This window comes from Monodon monoceros, unplaced genomic scaffold (assembly GCF_005190385.1).
Source record: "Monodon monoceros isolate NGI ecotype Baffin Bay Population unplaced genomic scaffold, NGI_Narwhal_1 Super_Scaffold_12, whole genome shotgun sequence".
NCBI classification, from domain to species: Eukaryota; Metazoa; Chordata; class Mammalia; order Artiodactyla; family Monodontidae; genus Monodon; species Monodon monoceros.
Window position 1 is genome coordinate 137,528,503 of NW_021703768.1, and position 24,890 is coordinate 137,553,392.

At 35.0% G+C, this 24,890-nt stretch overlaps 1 protein-coding gene across 2 annotated transcripts in view; it reads left to right on the forward strand.

The window, feature by feature from the left end:
- The window catches only part of GABRG2 (gamma-aminobutyric acid type A receptor gamma2 subunit), a 117,711-nt gene that overhangs the window by 31,130 nt on the left and 61,691 nt on the right, over nt 1–24,890 (forward strand). For both annotated transcript variants that reach the window (XM_029217443.1, XM_029217442.1), the window contains exons 4-6: nt 1,839–2,059; nt 4,309–4,391; nt 6,967–7,104. In XM_029217443.1, the coding sequence (XP_029073276.1) occupies nt 1,839–2,059; nt 4,309–4,391; nt 6,967–7,104 (442 nt within the window). The remainder of the gene's footprint in view (nt 1–1,838; nt 2,060–4,308; nt 4,392–6,966; nt 7,105–24,890) is intronic.

Consider the following 24,890-nt stretch of genomic DNA (forward strand, 5'->3'; position numbering starts at 1 on the left):
ATAACATAACATAACATAACATAACATAACATAACATAACATAACATAACATAACATAGTGATACTGTAACTTTAAAATAGTGTTTGCCAAGCAAGCAATAAGGATGCTCTGCTGAGTCAGAGAGATGAAAAACATTTATTGCTTTCAACTGGGCTGATTAAAAAAAAGTATACCACCACCTGCATACTCCATGCAAGTAAGTTTGCTTGTTTCACGATTAAACAAATGCTAACATGTTACTTCTTTACAACTAAAATTCTGATGCAAGTTGTAAATATCTAAGAAGAATCAGCTATATATGTAGTTTATTTAAACACAGAACTTACAGTTTCAGGAATACTAGTGCCCAGAACTACTGTCCCAGGATCACAGTTTATGAAATGCTGGTTTAAAGAATTTTAAACCTTTTGTTTGTGTGTGTGTGCTTGCCAAAATGTGGATCAGAAATTATTGAGTTACTCTACCTATTGGCACATCACTGATTAGTTGATAAAGAATTTCATAGAAGAAGTTCCCCTCTCATTACTTGTGGACTGCAAATATGCAATTAACCAGTAAACAAAGTGATATGACTTACTCCAGTGACAATGCAGTGAATTACAGTGAGATACAGGGGCAGGAGTGCAAGGATATAATCCAGAACAATGCAAATTCGTCAAAGGAAGAAGATTATAGTCTCATCCTGATTTTTTGTATTCTTCATCATACGTGGTGGTGGGTTGAGGGGATTAGACTAGGAAATGTGAATGACTCCCATCCCCCAACTCTCATATTCTAAGAACACTGGGGGTCATGTTCTAAGAACACCAAGGGTTTGTTCTTTAATTTTCTCATTTACAGACATGATTAAAATAGAATTATAAAATCATGCTAAATAATATCTAAATATGATAGGCAAATTAGATCTTGGGTGTTATGATCCCAGGACTAATTCACATCACACTTTCTTTTCTTTGATTAAAGTTGCCACTTTAGTGATATATACGTACATGAGGGTATAATTATTACAGAGTCACTTGTCATCATAGCACTTTTTAAATATGTTCTGTGATAGAGATTAGTACAGTAGTAAAGATTGTCTTTTAATTGGTGCATTTCCTCTTGTTTATAAAAAGAAGACAACAACTGTAATAGTAAAAACTAAAAATAGTTACCTTACTTTGGATGTTTGCTGTCTGCCAGACAGGGCACAAAGTGCTTTTTGTGTATAGCGTGTTCCCCTTTTCTATCTTCATACTACCTAACAAGATAGATTCTCTAGGATCCTCACTTCATTGTGAGGTGAGGCAGCTTAGCTTCCAGAGCTCTGGTTTAGAACTGTTTTGAGAACGGTTCTGGACTTTCTTTTACTCTGTAGCAGTGGTTTTTGAACCTGAGTAACTGATCTCCTCAAGAGACAATTGGCAATGTCTGGAGATATTATTAGTTGTCACAACTTGGGGGTGGGGTTTGTTTTTGGTGCTACTGGCACCTAGTAGGTAGACGCTAGGAATGGTAGTAAACATCCTAAATTACACAAGACAGCCCCCGTGACAAAGAATTAGCTGGCCCAAAATAACATGAGAAACTGCTCCATAAATACCTAATGCAAACAACTGTGTCAGGGCTATGATCTTTTACCAGAATTCACTTAGGTCTATTTTTTCATAATGTATTGTCTACAAAAGATGGGTGAGTCTCCTTAGCCAAGCTTCTGCTTTCTTTTGGACTATTCAAAGCCAAAGTAGCTTTGCTTTGTTTTGGCAATGAGAACATATGTGATAAATACACACAAATGCTCTACAATACAATCCTACTATATAAAAGATGTTCCATTTCATCTTTTTCTTTAAAACAGGAATATACAATTGATATATTTTTTGCCCAAACATGGTATGACAGACGTCTGAAATTTAACAGCACCATTAAAGTCCTCCGATTGAATAGCAACATGGTGGGGAAAATCTGGATTCCAGACACTTTCTTCAGAAATTCCAAAAAGGCCGATGCACACTGGATAACCACCCCCAATAGGATGCTGAGAATTTGGAATGATGGTCGAGTGCTCTACACTTTAAGGTATTCTTTTGGAAAAGGAAAGGAGTAATTGCTGGGAATAAAGCAAAGATCAGTCATGTTCTCTTAAAACAGAAAGAACGAAAGATGTCAAGCCTAAATCAGGGTTGGCATGCTTGATCAAAATAGTACGTGATGATACAAAATTAGTTTTTTTTCTGTTATCAATGAACTTTTTCAAAGGACATGGGTATAACATTTTCTTTGACTGATGTGAGAACTCTGTTTTCTCACAGGGACATGAGCCTAATAAAAAAGTAAGCACAGCAGATATTTAAATTATTTGTATATATTTTCAATAATAGTTATGAATAGTATGATTCTTCTAGGTCTTACTATCCAGGAACTTGTAGCTTCAAAATGGTTCATGTTAAATGCCTTTCTAACATATATTTTATGCCATAGGTAATATTCAAGATATAAAATATAATACTTTAAACTGGATCCAAAGCCTTTATCATCAGAGTTATATCAGTTACTAGAAAAAAGAGCCACAATTACAAAAGAAATTCATTGCATATATTTTGATTTCATCATGGGTTTTATTAAATTAGATGTAAGGTAATGACTGGAATTAGACTCTAGTGGAAATCAAATTTTGTCTGCTAAATAAGAGCTCAGTCTAACTTTTGAAGTATTAAGTAAAGTCACACTATCTCAAGTTCCTTTATCGTTCTCATAATACTATAGTCATTTTTCCACTTGTATTAACTTGCAGAGTCACTGTACAATATTAAATTATGGACCCCAGCTCAAAAATATCTCTCATAAGATTCATTCAAGATTTGAATGAGTTTGCCAATCTATATAGAGAGATGATTTTATTCTTATCTATAATGATAAGCATTATCTTATCTATAATGAGTTATGAATATGTTGTTTATCTATAATGAGTTGCTTATCTATAATGAGTTATGAATATGTGTGTATACACATAGATATATATCTATGTACCTATCTGCAATCTACATTATCTTCAATTTTAACAATTCCAGTTTAATTTGGAGAAATGATACTAATAAAATATCTAATTTAATTATAATTTCACTTATGAATAAAACTAATCTTTTCTTTGGAAGAGCATATAATCACTGAGTGACAGTGATTAAAACCTCTAGCTTTGGAGACATAACCTTGGGTTCAAATCTCAACTATGCCACTAGATTTGTGGCTTTGGACAAGTCCAAGTACAATAAAGCCATAATAACTCTTATTAAATGAGAGAAAAATTCACCTTACTCAGTGCCGTGCAGACAATTAAGGGCTCAATGATTATTAATTATATCTTAAGATCAGTAATTGCTCTATTATACCATAGAAAAATAAAATCTTCCCAATTAAAATTTATTCTAAACTTTTAATATAAAATGTTTATAAAACAACTTTTATTACTTTGATTGATATCTGTAATTGTAAGAAATATAGCTAACAAATATGAAATTTAAAAAATCAGCAACCCATCACCATTACAATTTAACAATATACTCATACTTCCCCAAAGGTGGTCAAAACATCTAGGACTCCTTTAAATTTTCTCCCTCCTAGAGTCCCAGGCTCTACTGGGAAAGAAAATCTGTATGTTTAGTAAGCACCTCAGATGCAAAACAATTGAGACTCATTGGCAAACATTTTTCTGATATGTCTGTGTATATGTATTTAACATTTCTTGATTGCTATTAGATATTCTTCTACTCTTTAACATCCTATATAATGCCTTTATAGTGTTCCTTTGTAAGAATGCATAATACTCCATTGTGAAACATGGGTATTTTTAAACTCACATATAGTAATTTAAAGCTAACAGCTAACAAGTACTTATAAAGAGAAAGTTCTGCTTTAATTAGCAGATAAGAGCTGAGAATTATCTGCATTCATTTACATGCAGTGAATGAGTTTAAGTTCTTAAAACAGTTTGTTCTATTCAGTAAGTTAAGTGTATTCACTGAGCAATCTCATGTGTGCGATTAATTTGCCAAAAACATTATGGGATAATAAATATTGAGTAAATCGAGTTGCAGGTCAACGAGATCCTATTGTTTAGTCTGTGAAAGTAAAGGGACTACATTAAGTCTTAAACAATTTTCTCCTGGACTTGGTGAATGTCTTCAGTGAGGATCACCTTTTGTTATCAATAAGAATGTGTGACATACTCTCCAGGAATAAAAACAAATGGTCACTAGAAATTGTGCTAATGTACATTTTTTAAAACAGTCTAAAATCTTTCTATTCATGTTTCATATCTTCCTATTTAGGTTGACAATTGATGCTGAGTGCCAATTACAGTTGCACAATTTTCCAATGGATGAACACTCCTGCCCCTTGGAATTCTCCAGTTGTAAGTAATACTCATTCTATATTCTGCATCCCCTCTCACCACTTAGTCTTTCTGATTGCAATATCAGTTAATTGGGAGACTTAAACAGAATGCAAAATTGCATTAAGCAGTGTTGTTGACTTTGAAGATTTTGACAATCTCTTTCGTCATAAAAAAAGGATCTATTTTATCAGGAATTACGAATAGATTTCATTGAGGCATAAACTTTTAATAAACTGGCAGTTGTTTCCTGGAGCCCTTTGTTGAGAAGGATTGTAAAGCTTGTCCTGGCCTCAGTAGAAAGAGGTAAATGTGCATTATACATCTCCACCCCCTCCGCGGGTCCAGAAGAGAGTAGCAGTACATTTGCTAGTTGTTTTCTCCCTTTACATATCAGGACACACAGAGATCCAACAATGTTGCTTGTTCATTCCAGTTTTATATATCTATAAAGATAACAAAATTGAAAATTACCTCTTCCACCTGGAGTTCTAGTAATACCTAAAACTAGTTATCTACCAGTGAGCAAAAGGCTGATGTTTGGTGTCATGTGGGTCCAATTCAAATCCCAACTCCATCACTAAAGACTTGAGCAAATTACTAAATCTCTCAATGAGTTCATAACACAGGTGCCCAATAGAAATTATAATACCTGCCTCACCTCAATATTGTTTTGTTGATATATGTAAAATGGTTGGTACACTACATCACACATAATAAGATTTAATCAAAAGCTCTATTATTTTATTAATTATTATTATCATCAGATAATAGACTATAGCAAGAAGAGCATGATGATTCTAATACAAATTAAGCTTTAGTAACCTTCGCAGCTATTTTCTGTCTGAATCGAAAAGAAGCCTCAGTTTCCCCTACGTTTGCCTCACTATTTGTTCTGCATTTGTGTTAGATTGCTCACCTCCTTCTTATTTTTGGACTGTAAATTGTGCATATTGGGTAGAATGAAAAACTGGCTATGAGTCTTAAGTTTTTAATATAGGTAAAATTTCCCAGCCAGAGAGTGATGGAGGCTCCTAAGAACCAACTAAATCATAATAACAATACTTTCAAAAAAAGAAAGAAAAAAGATGAGAAAACCAATCACCTGTTTTCAATAAACATCATTTCCAGAGAGAACCGAAGGAAAACTTCACTGTATATTATATATATTGAGAAAAATTTCCATTATAAATCTTATTTCATATGTTCTACTTCATCCAAGAATAGAATATTTTTTAGTGAAAGCTTACCTAAGGTTTAGAAGATTGGATTTCTTTTCTTTTAATTTTCCAACTGGGACTACTCCTCTACTGAGTCAGCTAAACCTTAAGAAATAGTGATTTCTATGCCATCAGATTCCTGATTGACAATTGTCTTCTGAACCCAAAATCAACTTAATATTACTTATTGCTATTAAAACAATTCAATCACCAACATGTTCTCCATAGGAAGTTCCTTAATATTATCATTCGTATTCTCAGTTTTCACCACATCCAGCCCTACCAGCGTGCTACCACCACTCAATAGCAATCTGGGGATTCGGCTTTCTTTTTTCTTTCTTCTTATTAATAAAATATAGTGGACAAAGAGTTGGACCAAAAGAAAGGAAAAAAAGGAAACAAGGGATTTTATTCCAAGAAGTCAATCAGCCTCCATAATCAAAATTACCTTTCCACAGCATTATTAGAAGACAAACAATTGAGAAGATTTCTAGTTTTATTATTTATCTATCTATCTTACTTGAGTTTATTCTGCAGCTTACTTATAAAATAATGTTTATGCATTCAGCAAATATATATTGACCATCAATTCCATGAAATAAGTATGATCATCATCCCCATAAGTAAATGAATAATTTAGAAGAAAAATTGAGAAAGCTTTCTAGGATATTATGGCTGGGAAAAGGTACTGATAATCATTATATTATCAGTGTAATATTTCTTTCATGAATGCTTTCTGTTGTTTTGGCTGAACCTAACTGAGCTGTAAGGAATCTACATAGTTCTCATTGGTATCTTCCCCTTGGCATTTCTACTTACTGCTTTTAGTTGCAGATTTCTGTGTATATTAAAATGAAGCCTCAACAAATTGAGAGAGAGAATAATGTAAATAGTTGAGGTAATTTTTCCCAATCATCTTCTATTCCAAGGACATGCCCTGGGGAGGGATTTGAGTCTGCTCTTCTTCCATTATTTTCTGTTTTCTGCATGACTCTCAAAATCTTGCCCTGTTGACTCGGTTTCACCATAAACAATATCTTGCATATGTACTATATACTGGCTACTTTTTATATCTTACCCCAGACAATGTAAAGTATGTGTATAGTATATACAAAACCATGTATAGTGTACCTTCTATGCAATTTAAGTGCTTTTCATGGGTAATTTTGACCTCATGGTTTTTAAATCTAATTTCCCATTAGGATATGGGAAATTGTATTGATTTTCCGTATGGTAATGCTTTTTAGTCCAAGATCCTCATCGAAGTGAAAACTATCTCTCTTGGTATCTCCCTCAGTGTCTTGTTCATAGAAGGTGGTTGCCACATATGTTCATTTTTAATCATTTAAAATGTGTGCTTTCTTATCTCATGGCAGATGGCTATCCACGTGAAGAAATTGTCTATCAATGGAAGCGTAGTTCTGTTGAAGTGGGTGACACAAGATCTTGGAGGCTTTATCAATTTTCATTTGTTGGACTGAGAAATACCACTGAAGTAGTGAAGACAACTTCTGGTAAGATGCACTTGAAAATAATTTTGAGTGACCCTTCCAGAGTTTAAATTCTGGTGTATATGATTTAGAAGCTTTCAACACTTGTCTAGAAATGATATTCAGAAAATTAAATGAAGTGTTTTCATTTACTAGAGAAAATTATAATTGGTATTCTAGTACAATACATAAATATAAATGGATTTTATCAATTTAAAGCAAATTAGATTCAAATTGGATAAGCAAATTATTTGCTTAATTCCCTTATGAAAAATAAGTAACAGTTATTAAAAAAGAAGAAAATACTTAATAGGCATAATGTTTCTTTTAAGAAATATGTTTCATATTTAAAGTATCACATGGGAAAGATTAGCTTCTCAAAAATGCAGAAAAGTGACCAGAGTGGATATGACTAATTCCATGTTCAGTAATTAAATATTTTGAACTGGCTTCATCAGTGAATAAGGGACTGGGTTTTGGTGTCAGGCCTGGGTTCAAATCCCAGCTCCATCATTTACCAGCTACATATTTTAAGAAATTACTGAATTTCTCAGGGGACCAGCTCTCACAGATAACCAATGTGGACAAAAGATCTGCCTCACAGTCATACTGTATGTATTTAAAAAAAAAAAAAGGTAAAATGCTTAGAATGATACCTAACACTTAGCATTCAATAAGTAGTAGTGCCTAGTAGTATTAGTTATAATTATCAAGTATGCATGGGACCTAATGTGGTCAGGACTTCAGTTTTTTTCAAGAGAAACTAAAAATCTATAGTATTTTTATATCAAATATCACAATTTTTAATGGTATTAATTGAAGGTGATTTAAAAAACCATGTGGGGTAAGTCAAACATATTTCCAGACCAGATCTGTCTCATGGGTGGCTATAAGTTAATACAAACCCTCTGCAATGCTGAGTGCGTATTTTTTTTAATTTTTTTAAAAATTAATTTATTTATTTTTGGCTGTGTTGGGTCTTCGTTTCTGTGCGAGGGCTTTCTCTAGTTGTGGCAAGTGGGGGCCGCTCCTCATTGCGGTGCGCAGGCCTCTCACTATCGCGGCCTCTCTTGCTGCGGAGCACAGGCTCCAGATGCGCAGGCTCAGTGATTGTGGCTCACAGGCCTAGTTGCTCCGCGGCATGTGGGATCTTCCCAGACCAGGGCTTGAACCCGTGTCCCCTGCATTGGCAGGCAGATTCTCAACCACTGCGCCACCAGGGGAGCCCCTGAGTGCATATTCCATATAGATTATTCCAGCTGCTCCTTTTTAAAGTTATGTGAATTTAAATGTCCTAATTTCAAATATAAACATTGTGTTCATAGCTTACCATATTAAGACATACTTTTTATATTTGTTACCATGAATTAAGCTGTTTTCTATTGATTTATTCATGCATACCTGATTGTCTTCCTCCTGAAATTAATAGGACATATTTTTGTGTTGACTAATTTAGAAAAAGGCCTTGGTCTGTTGTACAAGGAGAAACAAATTACAGACCTAGACAGAAATGGAAATTTAAGATTCTACCTTCATAAGCATCATCCTCTAAATCAAAAACCTAACATTGTTTTTGGCATTTGCAGATTTCTTCAAAAAAAAAAAAAAGTTGCAAAAAGAATCTGAAATAAAATCAAAGAAATGCTCTAGTTTATTTTTAAAATGTGGCCTTATGTTCGCTTATTCATTGGAAATACTGACCATCAAGTACTAGAACAGTCTTTATTTTAGTCCCCAAAACAGATTCAGGACTGCCTTAGAACAGGTCTTCCATCTGTGAGACAGCACATGTAAAAATAACCTCTAAGTCTGTATGCTTCCAGAATAAGAAATTGGACATTAAGTTCTGTTGTATATTCATATCTGTATAGTTATTACAGCACCCTAAAACAGAACCCACAAATTTATGACTAGCAGATCTTTTGTTCAGTCATTTAAGCCTGGAGTGGCATTAAAACCAAACAGTGGTGAGGGAAGTGTTGGCTTTATATCATAGGGTTTGACATCATCCCCTTCCCAAAGTCTCATACTGAGAATAATCTAGAGTATTTACTGTCTAATAAGAGATACATCCAAAAGAAAATAATCTATTTACTTAAAGCATGGCAAGAAAATTTATCAAGGTATCACAAGGCTATCACTCTTCCTAGAGAAATCAAAGCAAAACCGTATTGATATCAGATTTGATATGAGTAGCATCATTTAATTGATTGTATCAACTCCTTGTGAATTTTAATATGGGGGTTAGCCTCCACCTTGGTCTTGTCCACTCCCTGCTCTTGCTGGTTTGTTTTTTGTGTGTGGTATCATTCCAGTTGCCTGTGGGAAGAGAAAGGGCTGAGTTGAAAGTTAACACCAATGCCGACAGGCAGCCTGATTATTGTGACAGTTGATTTTGTAATGATTGGAAGTTTCTGTGTGATCTTTGTTTTATTTCTGATGCCATTCTTATCTTCAAAGCATGGCTCCATAACTAGTTAATATCTACAAGGAAGTTATATTAACAACTTTCTTGGGAAGTTATCAGAAGATCAAAATTATAGCCTTTTTGAATCTTGACCATTACAACAATGTGGTTTTCTCTTAGACTTATAGTAAATGTATCTCCCTTTGAGAAGCCTCTGTCAAAACTAGGAGAGAATAGTGCCTAAAATTAGGCCTAGTTTACTGCGGAGATTGCTAACCTTCACTCATTTAAGTCCACCTTTCATGATTTTGTTATATCTAAGTGGTGACTGTACTGTGGGTTCCTTAGTATATTTGTTCTTTAAATTGATTCCTTGTTATTAGTAAAATGATTTTTTTAAAGGAAAATTCACATTAGGACCGTAATTGGAAAATGAGAAGCATTTGACATAAATAGAAATTGATATAAGAATATAATGAAAAGTGAACAAATGTTCTTAAATTTTAAGTGCACATATTTGTGTTCTCTGGGCTCTGAGTATGTGGAAAAAGAAAGAAAGAGATAGTAGAGAAAAGGAAAAGGGTAACTAGCACCAAAGTAAAACACTTCCTTGATTTAAACAGAAGGGTAGAAGAAGCAGGAAGGAATTTTCTTACACATAATTAGAGGCTATGTGATAATTCTGTATGCACCACCTGAATCATCTTTATCACCATGTATATGTGTGTCACTCCTGAGAAAAATATTGCCTCGGCGGTAGATTGATAAGACTTGAAGAATACCTTTAATTCTTGGTCAATACATCAGGATAGATTCTGGATCCATGATTTCTCTTCAAACCATCACCTCTTCCTGATTGCTCTGTATGTGGTAATAGCACCGTCATTGTCCCAGTGAGCCAGGCGTGAACACTCAGAGTCACATGTCCACCTCCCACATCTAATGAATCATGAAGACACGTATACCTCTGAAATATCTTGCGTAACTGTCCTCTTTTCAGTTGCCATTGCCACTGTCCTAGTTCACGATCGTGTTTGTTCTCATCTGGACTCTGCTGGGAGCCTATTAAGCTACATCCCTGCTGTCAGTCTCTCTTTTCTACAGTCTATCCTTTATACATTAATCATAAAAGCTAGCACTTACTGAGCACTAACTACATGTACCATAGCAAACACTTTATATACATGACCTACTTTAATTCTCATTACCATAGTCATATTTAATGTCATTAACACTGAAGGTATCACTGCGGTTAAGGAAACAGACTTCTAGGGGTTCATTTACTTGCAGGGATCAGATTTGGCAGCTGGGACATGAATTCAGGTGGTTTGCTTTCAGACTCATGCTTTTAACCACTGCACTATTTTTATTTGCACTGTGTCCCAATAAGTCTTCCTGAACCATGGCTTTCCTCATGTCCCAAGAATTCAGGAGATTCAATTAAGCACAAGCTATTGTTCCTACTATGTAAGCCCCTGATCTCAGGAACTTTCCAGCTTGGTTTTCTATAATTTCTCAGCTTGTGGCAGAACTACTTTGTTAATATTTTTATGAATATAAATAGCTAATCCTATACACACATTGAATTTCAGTCTCCTTTCTTTTTTGAATGGCTTATCAACTCAGCCCTACCTTCTTTATGACTTTAAAACATAAAAAAACAGCTTCTCTTCAGTGAAACCTTTCAGACCTTAATGCCAGAATGTGCACTCTTGGAGCCAGACAGCTCAGGTTTGAACACTGATTTGTATACATTACTGAATATATCTAAGCTCAATATCACCAATGTTACAGGGTTACTCTCAGGATTAAGTAAGATAATCCACTGAAAATGCACTGGAAGGCACCATCATCATCGTATCAGACTCCCCCAGGGCATTTTCACCTACTTTATGAAAACAGAATTTCCACCTTATATTTTTTTAGCAGTTGTTTTATTCCCTCTTTTCTGCCCTCTCATTCCAGTTAGTCATAGACTTCCCAGTGGAAGCCTTCTTTTAATCATCTTTGTATCCATGATGCTATTAGCCTGGTGATTTGCTTAGAGTTGTTGATTAGTAGGTAATTATAAAATGGATTGCTTGTGACAATTATATTGATAAAACCATAAAATTTCCCTCAATTAAATAAGTAATGCAGAATTCTACTATATATTTTTCCATTACTCATTGTTTTCTCTCAAGTTAGAAGACCTTGTTCTTTCTAGTCATATTGCCATGGACATTTCACCAAATTATCTACATGATTTTTGGTATCAAGCAGAGCTTTGTTCCTGATGTTCTCATCCTGAGATGTGGGTTAGAAAAATGGGCAAATGAGTTTCTTAGGAGAACCTACGTTCTTGGGACACCATTGCCATTATTATGAATCAAAAAGAAATATATCATGTACTTCCTACATTAGAAAAACGTTAAATCTTTTTTCTTCCAGTTTTATTGAGATATAATTGACATACAGAACTGCATAAGTTTAAGGTATACAGCATAATGATTTGATGTAAATAGATCATGAAATGATTACCATCATAACTTTAGTGAACATCAATAATCTCATATACATAATAAATTAAAAAAATAGAAAACAAAATTTTTTCCTTGTGATGGTTAGGATTTACTCTCTTAACTTGTAAATATAACATATAGCAGTGTTAATTTGTCATGTTGTACATTACATGCCTAGTACTTATTTATCTTATAACTGGAAGTTTATACCTTTTGGCTACATTCATCCAGTTCTCCCTCCCACCACCCCTGCTTCTAATAACCACAAATCTGATCTTTTTTTCTATGAGTTTGTTTGTTTGTTTTTGAAGTCTAATTGACCTACAACACTATGTTAGTTCCTGGTACACAACATATTTCTATACATTTCAAAATGGTCACCATGATAAGTCTAGAAAACCATTAAATCTTCCATATCGTCCTTAGAAATGTAAACATCATTGTTTCATAGTTTTTTGGCATTCCCATGTACATTAACTATTATATACTTCCTTTTTGTCTTTAACCCACCTTTTTGGCTTCGATTCCATGTGCAAGTTATATTTTCTTGATTTCTATTACAAGGAATGCATAAATACTAAAATAAAATTTAAAAAAGAACTCTGTACCACTAAGTTCATCTTACTTTTCAACAGTGGCATGCAGACCACAATTTTAAAAACACCAGCTCCGTGGATGAAGTCCATGTTTGTTGCTTGATTTCTAAAATATATGTAATCTACCCTATATCTTCAAATATTGCCCATTATTCTCACACCATATCCTTTATTTTCTTGAGGTTTTTTGGATAAGTTGAACCTATTTCAGGTCTTCGTGCTCATTTTTCTTAATACTAAGCTCAAGTTCAACCTTCTCTGCCTATATAAGTGTATACATATTGGTCAAATAATTCTCCAAATAGAAAAAAAAAATAGGGCTTCCCTGGTGGCACAGTGGTTAAGAGTCCACCTGTCAATGCAGGGGACACGGGTTCAAGCCCTGGTCCAGGAAGATCCCACATGCCGCAGAGCAACTAATCCTGTGCACCACAACTACTGAAGCCCGTGCACCTAGAGCCCGTGCTCTGCAACAAGAGAAGCCAGTGCAATGAGAAGCCCGCGCACCACAATGAAGAGTAGCCTCCGCTCACCGCAACTAGAGAAAGCCCATGCGCAGCAATGAAGACCCAACACAGCCAAAAATAAATAAATTAATTTTTTAAAAAGAAAAAAATAGCTCCACCTTCTAGGCTGTGTTTTAACTTATATGTCTTTGGCAAACACAGGTAAAGATACTCATCATTGACATAAACTATTGTGGGGAAAATAAAAAGAAATGAAAACATATATAAGTTAATGGTAATTGTTTTATGGAAGAGATTGGAATAAAAAAATTAATAAACCTAAATGATAGGAGAGAAATAAACAACTGTAACCCAGTCCTACAGTCTTGGGTTACTTTGGAATCACAGTAAGTTGTGAGCCCATTTTAGTCAATAATAAACTTTTCAAACTACTTGAAGCAACCTAATATATTAAATGAAATCAGTGTGAAAGACTGCACAGTAATAGATTTTTATTTTATTTTTAAGCTTCAATTTAGAAAAATTAACTTTGGTTTCAGGAGAGGAAAATGAATGGATTACATAAAGAGCTGGGCCAGGAATGGCCATGGAGAAGTCACTTGCCCTTTCTGGGATGAAAGTTCCTTATTTCTAAAGAGAATGCATTTGACTAGAGGCTTCTTTAAAGTCCTTGGACTTATTTATAATCTTTGATGTAACCAAGGTTACACTATAGATGTCTCAATGTAGGAGTAACTTTCTTTATAAATTAATGATATCCTAGAATGTTTCCCTTCATCAAGTTTTCGACAGTTTCAAAGCAAGTCAAATGCAAAGATAAACTCCTTTAGGCTTTTAACTTAAAAGGGATGACATTCCCACTCCTTTTTAAAAATCTGTTTTGTTATTAGTATATATATATACTGGAATATTCATGTACTACATTTAAAACTTCCACATTGGAATGCAAATTGGTGCAACTATTATGGAAAACAGTATGGAGGTTCCTTAAAAAACTAAAAATAGAGTTACCATATGATCCAGCAATCCCATTTCTGGGTATATATCTGGAGAAAACTCTAATTCGAAAAGATACATGCACCCCAATGTTCACTGCAGCACTATTTACAGTAGCTAAGACATGGAAGCAACCTAAATGTCTATCAACAGATGAATGGAAAAGAAGATGTGGTACATATATACAATGGAATATTACTCAGCCATAAAAAAGAACGAAATAATGCCATTTGCAGCAACATGGATGGACCTAGAAATTATACTAAGTGAAGTAAGTTAGAAAGAAATACAAATACCCTATGATATCACTTAAATGTGGAATCTAAAATATGATAACATGAACTTATTTACAAAACAGAAACAGACTTGAAGACAAAACAAATTTATGGTTACCAAGGTGAAAGGTGGGGGAGGGATAAACTAGGAGTTTGGGATTAGCAGATACAAATTACTGTATATAAAATAGATAAACAACAAGGTCCTACTGTATAGCATAGGGAACTATATTCAATATCTTGTAATAACCTATAATGGAAAAGAATATGAAAAAGAATATATATATCTAACAAAATCACTTTGCTGTCCAGCAGAAACTAGCACAATATTGTAAATCAACTATACTTGAAATTAAAAAAGAGGTTTAACTATTAAAAAAATAATCCCACATTGGGGCTTCCCTGGTGGCGCAGTGGTTGAGAGTCCACCTGCCGATGCAGGGGACGTGGGTTCGTGCCCCGGTCCGCGAAGATCCCACGTGCCGCGGAGCGGCTGGGCCTGTGATCCATGGCCCCTGAGCCTGCGCGTCCAGAGCCTGTGCTCCGCAGCGGGAGAGGCCGCAGCAGTGAGAGGCCCGCGTACAGCAAAAAAATAAAAATAAAAATAATAATCCCACATTGGAATTTTAAATTCCAAGGTTGCTCTGACAGTACCTAGTGAGGAAATGGGGCTTCAGAGGTGGAGAGGGGCTGCACAGAGGAGTCATAGGAAGTCTAAGGAAGATTGTTTGTTTTCAAGGTGACAAATTTCATTTCTGCTTACATTCCATGGGCAAGAACTAGCTGTGTGTTCCTGTGGAGATAAATATGGGTCTGGGAAGTGTAGCTCAGTTGTATGCTAGGAAGGGACAGTGGGTTTTATGACTTTCTAGCATCTGTGAAACATGCGTGACATCATTTTATTTCTCACAAGCTTCTCAGAGAAGTAATATTTTTCATTTTACAGATGAAGCAACTTAAGTTTAGAGGAGCTACGTAATTTGTTCAAGGCTATTCAATAGAGTTATTTACCCAGATCCCAAGTTTTTACCCCACTGCCTTTCACAAACACATGAGGTAAAGAGATGAATCAATTAAAATAAAAATGTTATTTCTAAACTTGATAATAGCTACTTTTATAGAGACAGTGCAATGAAGTAATAGCATTTAATATGATAACTATATACATATATCAAAAAAATGTTAACTTATAGGAATAGCAATTATATTTACATGGGGCAATAACATCAAGTGAGAAACAATTTAGCAACAATATTTTACTTTTTCAGAAACATATTTATTGCTTATAAGATATTATTATTCACTTCTAAGTGAACCTATGGATCACCAGGCAAATCTGGCCTTAACTAAAGAACTGTTGGATCCAGTATATTTGTATAATAGTGTTACTTGCAGAAAAGTCTCATCAGAAAGAAAACATAATAAAAGGATTGCATGACTACTATTTACAGTAATTTTGAGGACTAATATCTTATTTTGACCGTCTATCAAAACCAACCAGGTCAAGACAACATTAATTTTTATCCAAGTATATGGTGTTTCCTAATTCAATCAAAATTCTTCTTTTGCTACGTTTAAAAGACATGTTCATCAATGTGACTGATCCAACTAAAAGAGCTCTCCTGTTCAGCTGCTGTCCCCAAATAAATGTAAACCATTAAATAATTTTTAAAAACATGAAAATGTGAGATGGTGGAGACTGACACTATAGACATTGTGCTCCGTACACAGACTCATTGAATGTTTCTTTCACTCTGTTTGATGCAGTCAAATAATTCCTTCATCTTATTTTTGCATTTTCAGAAAATAATGCAATCCAGCATTGCAGCTATGCAAATATGAGCATGTCAGAGACTGAAAAGGGCATCAAATAGCAGTGAGGAAAATAATGCTTTGTTTTGTTTTATTTTGTTTTATACTTAACTTTCTTTTCTTCAAAAGGAGGTTATTATGAAGGTCACAGCACACTGCAGGCGTAATAGCCCGGAAAAGCATTTCTGGGGTATACATGCTGGGGCTGAGCAGCATTTGTTTACTATTCTCATTTGCCACTCCTGAAGTCTATCTCGTTTAGGAAATCAAGAACAGTTAGTTTTATTAATCCAGGGCAGAAAGAGATCAGAAAAGCTCAAGGACTAGAGAATTGACACATATGTTAAGCATGACTAAGTATATTTTTTTTTGCTTACTTAAAAAAAAAACTTTTTTATTGAAGTATAGTTATGCCAATGCTGTGCCAATCTCTGCTGTACAGAAAAGTGACTCAATTATACACATATATATGCTTTTTTTAATTCTTTTCCATTATGGTTTATCACAGGATTTTGAATATAGTTCCCTGTCTGTGTTATACAGTAGGACCTTGTTTATCCATTCTAAATATAATAGTTTGCATCTACCAACCTCAAACTCCCAGTGCATCCCTCTCCCTCCTCCCCTCCTCCTTGGCAGCCACAAGTCTGACCTCTATGTCTGTGAGTCTGTTTCTGTTTCATAGATTGGTTCATTTGTGTCATATTTTAGATTCCATATATAAGTGATATCATAGGGTATTTGTCTTTCTCCTTCTGACTTCACTTAGTGTGATAATCTCTAGTTGCATCCATGTTGTTGCAAATGGCATTATTTTGTTCTTTTTTTTTCTCCTGGCCATGCCTTGCGGCATGTGGGATTTTAGTTTCCAGACCAGGGATCAAACCTGCACCCCCTGCAGTGAAAGCATGGGGTCTTAACCACTGGACCGTGAGGGAAGTCCCCTTGTTTACTTTTATATATGGTGTCTCTGTTATTCAAGAAACTGACAGTGCTTCATGTTTAACATATAAACCACATCATAAATGTTTAATTTTTCACATTTGTCTCCCAATTAATCCACCCTAAAATTAACTACTCCTTGTTATACATCATCTCTCAGAATAATGTCAAAAAGAAATACTAGAAAATAGCATTTTCTCTAGTTCTTCTCCCCTACCCTCCACAGACCTAATTGTTTTGCCCATAAGCATTTCTCTAGCAGCTCTATAAGATGGCATCTTTATTTGTGAATACTGAAGTACAATAAATGACATTGATAATAAGACGAAAGCTTCAATGTAGATAACTGAGTTTACTTGGAATAGTTTCCAAACATGATTTGTAATCTGCCTTTACTCGTATGACATACAGCACCATTCACTTTGATTTTCATCATATCTACTGTTCACTGATAAGCGGTGAAGAGCTTTGTAATATAAAAGACAATGTGTAATGCATGAGCTGTGAAATACCTCCTTGCTAAACATATAATGCAATCACGAACATTAATTGTAACCACTTAATGATTACATTTTCTAAGTTGGTGATTTCTTGTTACCAGTATTAGTGACTGAGAGTAAAATTAGATTGATAGAAAAATAAAATTTTAGGGCTAAATATCAAAAATTAAGGCCAGTTGTAATTTTACTTTGGGTAATTACTCCAAAGAGGTAAAAATCACTGTTTGTAAATTGGTAGTCAATTGTGTAACTACGGCCTATAGCACAGATAATTAGACATGGACAGAGTTAAAATTTATTTCCGTCAACACTGAACAATTGAGAAATTTCATATGCAAATCTTAAACATCTTTACATCTTAAATATCTGGGTTGTCATTTGCATTTGAAAATGATTGGGTAGAGTTGAATTCTCACCTGTCCTAGTGGGTGAGGCACACAATCTCCTTTACCAAAATTCCTAACCCCCCCTGTTGTATTTTCAGGACTATATGATTTTCTTCTTGAACTACTGTTTCCTTATTTTGGAAAGCTATATGCATCTCATTCGAACTATATATATCTCACTCGAAATAGGGGGAAATAAAAGATAATCATTTCCCAAATGAGAACAAATACGTATCTGTGGAAATGAAGAATATTCATTTATTTTTAATAGGCGGAGAGAATTTCTATCACAACATGATACTGTAAGAAATGAATGTGAAAACTATTAATCAACCAAGGTTTGCCTGAGAGTAGACAGTGAGTTGCAGAGAAGTGTCAGAACCTAGCCAACCTAGGTCTCACTTGCTTTTCACATTCTACAGATGGGTTTATTTATCATAAATATCTAGCATATGCAATGCAAATTGATTTTAAGTTCATTCAGTTTATCTCTACTACCTGCTTTCACGGAAAATGGATTTTAAACAGAGTTGTGAAGTTCTATATATGGACATCTGTGCATCTAGTCTTCTCTGTATTTTCCTTTTATTTTTTTCTTTCAGCTTACATCTAAGCAACTAAAACGTGTGTTGCAGTTTTCCTGCACATTACTGATTAGCAGCCTTGCATAGCCAATGAACACTTTTTCCTTCATCTTCTTTGATAAAATAAGGCAGCTGGATATAGCACAAAAAAACTATGATTCCTTTTAAGCGTTTCCTTTGTGGTTGTGTTACCATATAGTTGAATGGCCCTGAGCAAGTCATTTTCTCTTTCAGCCCTCAATATCTTCATCTCAAAATAAAAAAATTAACTAGATTAAATGTGAAGGTCCTTTTCACCCCTAAAATGCTGTTCTGTATTTCCTGATATTTAGCAGCTCTGTCATAAAGCAAATGTCTGGTGGGTATTTAGGTTTGCCACGTTCCCATGAGTTCCTAAGAGAAATTTCTTCATGTTTTCTTATTCTGTAAAACTCAGCAATTAATAGATCTAGTTTATCTGTCAAGTATAGAGAACTCTGGGAGCTATTGTGGGGGAAGAGGCCCAGGGGTTTGCCATAGAGATGGTTGGTAAATTAGGTGAGGTATGAAAAAAATGAATTGGGCCTGGGAAAAATAGGCCCACCGTGGGTGTGAATAGCGAGGGTGGAATTTCATTGAATTCATGTGAATGAGAAATTGCAGAGGATGAACATAGGACAATGGCTGTGACATGGCTTTCATAGAAGAGAAAGAATAGACACCTGGCCTCCTCAAACAGAAATAACACTTGCAATCAAGAGCACAAGGTATGAACTTAGTTTATTATTTTGTGTTTAATTATATAAATCGGGCTGCTATGAATCAGCAGTCTATTAAAATAGTACTGATACTACCAACTCTGTAATAATAATATAATGTACTAGCATTTGTAAGACCTTTATATATATATATATATATATATATCATCTCATTCACTTTTCACAGTAATTCTATAAGGTGATATTCATCACCCAGGTGGCATGATGTACAAGCAATCTTGTAGAAAAGTATCCAGAAAGGGTAGAGACTTCTTCCAAGACCATAGAATAAGTTACTAAACAGATACCTGTGTTTGCTGAGAGGCCAGTTTTCCAATCCAGTGATGACTGAGCTGTTCTGAATTCCTGTTTGCAGAAAGACTTGTCCTTGGCTATATTTTTGCCTAGTGTGTAATTTCTTTTCTCTTTATTGTTATGGCATCTATCTATCTATCTATGTAAGTTGACTGCACACATGTAAGGTAGAATCAGACTGTATTTGTCAGGTCAAGCTAGACTATGCTATGATAGAAAATAACCCTCAAATCTCAGTGGTTTAAAATTTATATATAATATTATACACATTCCTGTATTGCTCTTTCCGCTGTGCTTTTTCATTATGTGGCATGCCATTCTCAGAGTCAAAGGTGAAATAACAAAAGAATAAAATGATTCTTAAAGTTTCTGTTTGAAGAAGCAAGAAGAACTACAATTCTGCAGCCTGTGGAACAAAAACAACATTCAAAGAAAGAGAAAAAATAAAAAGGCAGAAGACTATGTACCAGATGAAGGAACAACATAAAACCCCAGAAAAGCAACTAAATGAAGTGGAGATAGTCAACCTTCCAGAAAAAGAGTTCAGAATAATGATACTGAAGATGATCCAGGACCTCGGAAAAAGAATGAAGGCAAAGGTGGAGAAGATGCAAGAAATGTTTAACAAAGACCTAGAATAATTAAACAACAAACACCTAGAAGAATTAAAGAACAAACGGAAACCATAAACAAGACCAAAAGACAACCCTCAGAATGGGAGAAAATATTTGCAAACGAAGCAACTGACAAAGGATTAATCTCCAAAATTTACAAGCAGCTCATGCAGCTCAATAACAAAAAAACAACCCAATCCAAAAATGGGCAGAAGACCTGAATAGACATTTCTCCAAAGAAGATATACAAACTGCCAACAAACACATGAAAGAATGCTCAACATCACTAATCATTAGGGAAATGCAAATCAAAACTGCAATGAGATATCATCTCACACCGGTCAGAATGGCCATCAACAAAAAATCTAGAAACAATAAATGTTGGAGAGGGTGCGGAGAAAAGGGAACACTCTTGCACTGCCGGTGGGAATGTGAATTGGTACAGCCACTATGGAGAACAGTATGGAGGTTCCTTAAAAAACTACAAATAGAACTACCATATGACCCAGCAATCCCACTACCGGGCATATACCCTGAGAAAACCATAATTCAAAAAGAGTCATGTACCAAAATGTTCATTGCAGCTCTATTTACAATAGCCAGGAGATGGAAACAACCTAAGTGTCCATCATCGGATGAATGGATAAAGAAGATGTGGCACATATATACAATGGAATATTACTCCGCCATAAAAAGGAATGAAATTGGGTCATTTGTAGAGACGTGGATGGATATAGAGACTGTCATACAGAGTGAAGTAAGTCAGAAAGAGAAAAACAAATATCGTATATTAACCCATATATGTGGAACCTAGAAAAATGGTACAGATGAACCGGTTAGCAGGGCAGAAATAGAGACACAGATGTAGGGAACAAATGTATGGACACCAAGGGGGGAAAGCGGCGCGGAGTGTGGTGGTGGTGGGATGAATTGGGAGATTAGGATTGACATGTATACACTAATATGTATAAAATAGATAACTAATAACAACCTGCTGTATAAAAAATAAATAAAATGAAATTCAAAACAAAAGTAAACAATGTATTGGCAGAATTTTGATAACAACCAGTAGTACTTTTTTGTTAATATATTAGATATTCTGCTGTTGGCTAAAGTCAATAAAGTGGTAGAGTTACTGAAAAAAAAAAGTTACTGTTGCTTGATAGGCATAAATCGTTTGTTTTTGCCAAAGCAAGTCACATGAGCAACCCTGAAGTCTATAAGGTGGGATGCATGCTTCTCTTAGACAAAGGGCCACAAGTGAAGGCCTCTGTAGGGATGGATTTGGTAGAAAAAGACAGCAAATATTTAAAACTACAAAACTGTAACCAAAATTTTCCATTAGTATAATCCTTGATGCTATACCTAGCCAGCCTACCTGGCCATGTAAGTACCTATAGCTCGAGATCACACATCAGGATAAGTCACCCCCAGCAAGGGAAAAGAATGAGTTACTCTCAAAGAAAATAGAGCCCAGGCATAAAAATGTCTCTTACTCTGAGAATACTCCTCTTGAAAAGGAATTCTCTTGTTTTTGACAAGCCTGCTTCACTTTGTCAATGACCTAGAGCCATGATTTATGTAAAATCGGCTTCAGAAGGAGCAGGTAAGAAGACACAATATTAACGTGAAAATTATCATAAGGTGATGGGAACTGTCAAGTTTTATAAATCTGGGGAAGATTTCCCTTGCTGTACTGCTGGGACAGCTTTATTAATTATAATGGAAAACAAGTCTGTAAATATTGGTCCCCTACTAGATTCAATTTTACAGATATTAGGCAGTGGTAACTTCTAAGAAACAATAAACCAGAATCATCCTTTTGTCAGGAGGGGGAGATAATTGAACATGATTTAATAATGAATGGCCACAAAATAATGAAAAGGTCAAGCTTTCTTGATTACTGTAACTTTCTGCATGGAAAAAAATCCTTAATATTTCTAATAGTCCTATGTTAGAAAAGAGTATAAACAAAGTGGTTTCAAGTAAAACTTAAATGCTTTCCTTTATTTAATCTTAATAGTGTGCTACAATTTTAACTACTTCCTCTCTGAAACATTCTTAAAATTAATTCTGTTCCTCTGTTTTATAGATGAAGTACATGAAATATAGTGCTACCAATAATTTAAAATATTTCCACATGGCTAGTTATAATGGAACTAGAACTAATCAATGGGCATCTATGTCCCCAAGCTACTATACCCTGGCCACTACCTAAGACTAAGCTAATATAAAAAGAAATTTTCATTTCACTGGCTATACTGTATTAGTGAATAGTAGGAGATATTTTGGTTCTAAAAAATCTGCCACTACTAATCTACACAGAAATAAATACTGTTAATAATGATATGATCATGTGTACGTTAAAGACAGCTTTCACTGAGCATTTCACATGCAACGGGCACTATGCTAAGTACTTTTCAAGATTTATGTAAACCTGCAACAGCTTTAGAAGGTAGATCTTATTGTTATTTCTGTGATCACATAGCTGGTAAGTGGCAGAGCTAGGATTTGAACCTGTGCTCTGAGAGAGGGTCATAGAGTTTTTGTTGGGTCTCATTTGTAGGACATAGTAATTTCTTTTTCATTAAGGAAGAAGGCTATTTACATGAATAGATATGTGTGTGTTTTGTGTGTACGTGTAACACATAATAAAGGACACATGTTTTCAAGGTACCTTATGTGATTTGCATATTGTAACAACCTGGTATGTTTTGTTTTTCAAGTTGATGGCAATATTCAGAGTGTTGATAACTGACTCTAACCTGATAGGTCCAGTTTTCTTCTTACAAAAGAATGAGGAAGTAATAGAAGTGTGTTGAACAAAGCTAGGTAAAATGCTTTCTAGATACTAGAAATAGTATCTACGACTCACAGGAAAACTCTGGATAAAATTAAATCGATATTATATTAGTAAAACGTCACTCTTAGTAAAATTTGAAGGGAAAAAAAATATTTGGTTAGGAGTGAGAAGGTCTGGCCTTAAGTCCTAGCAGACCTTATTAATAGGTATATACATCTGGGCAAATCACTTAACCTCTTGAACCTTACTTTGCTTATCTGTAAAATGGAAGAATTATAATTGTCCTATCAGAGTTGCTATGAGACTTAACTGAGGTAAGTATATGAAAGTGCTTAGGAAATTGTGAATAGTTTTGGAAATAGATGACAATATGATCATAATACAATTATATTTTCCTCTCTCTAACTCTTGAAATTTAAAAAAAAAGTTTCTGCATGAAAATTCCAGGCATATTTAATGACTCTGAGAAAAGTATTTATAATTTATTGAAAGTTTGTAGAAGGTAGTGATTGATGCAATGATCCACTCCTGCTTGCTTTGTAACCTTCCAGTTAGACCAAAGAAAAGGGAGAAAGCTGAATTGTGTGCAAAAAGCAGAAGTGTGAGTGGGAGTGCTCTTTTAATAGCTGTCCCATAAAGTGGCTTTGGAAGAAAAGTGCTTGAGGATTTGGGAAAGTGATATTAAGCTGACTTGTTGACTGACCCTGAGTAATTTGGAGTGTCTAACACACACACACGCATTTGCTAGATGCATCAGAGGAGTTCATTATTTTTCATTTTGCATTACTAACAATACTCTGTACCAGCAGTCCCCAACATTTTTGGCACCAGGGACCGGTTTTGTGGAAGACAATTTTTCCACGGATGGGGGGTTAGTGGTTCAGGCAGTAATGGGAGCGATGGGGAGCAGCAGATGAAGCTTCGCTTGCTTGTCCACCACTCACCTCCTGCCATGCGACACAGTTCCTAACAGGCCGCAGACCAGTAGTGGTCCACGGCCTGGGGGTTGGGGACCCCTGCTCTATGCCATAGTTATGTAACAAAGACAAAAACACCCAAGTCAAAGAGACCCTGGACTTGCCCAGTCAAGTTACCTTATTTCCTAGATTAAAGAAATGAAGTCCAGAGAAGTAAAATGGCTTGCCTAAGGTCTCCCAGCTAGTTTCGTACGAAATGAAGCACCTAATAATTGGTTTCCAGGTCTCATCCAAGCCTCTTTGTTAAGTTCTGTAACTCAAAAGTTTACTTTGGCAGCTCCTCTCTCTTGCATCAGATATTGAAGTAAAATAGAAAGAAGAAAAATAAAAATCAAGAGGGAAAGAATGACTGAGTTAAAAGGTGACCTATTGCTACTTTCTGTGTTTGCTAGAAAATGTTGGCAGTCGTTGCTTTCTGAGGAGGAAGTTACATTGGCTTAGCTTTTTTGATGGTGTAATACTATGCAGTATTAGTTGAAATATTATGGAGTGGTGAAAGGAAAGCTGGAGTAGAGAGTCTTAAAACCCAGGTTCTACTTCCAGGACTGCCTCTAACATGCTACATTATATCCTTGATCAAATCCCTTTGTGTATCAGTTTCTTATCAGTAAGATGTACATGACATTAGCTGGAGTCCTTTCTCAAAAATGGATGGAGATAATCAAATGAGAGAATGGATGTGAAAATGCTTTACAACAAGTTGGGAGTGTGGCACACGCAAAGCATCGTCATCGTTGCTTTAATAATTATCCATAAGGACCCCTTAGAGCTGAAGTTCTACAGATGTGTGTGTGTGTGTGTATATATATATATATATATATATGTATATATATCTACTTTGGAGTTCAAATACACACACACACACACACACACACACACACACACACACACACACACA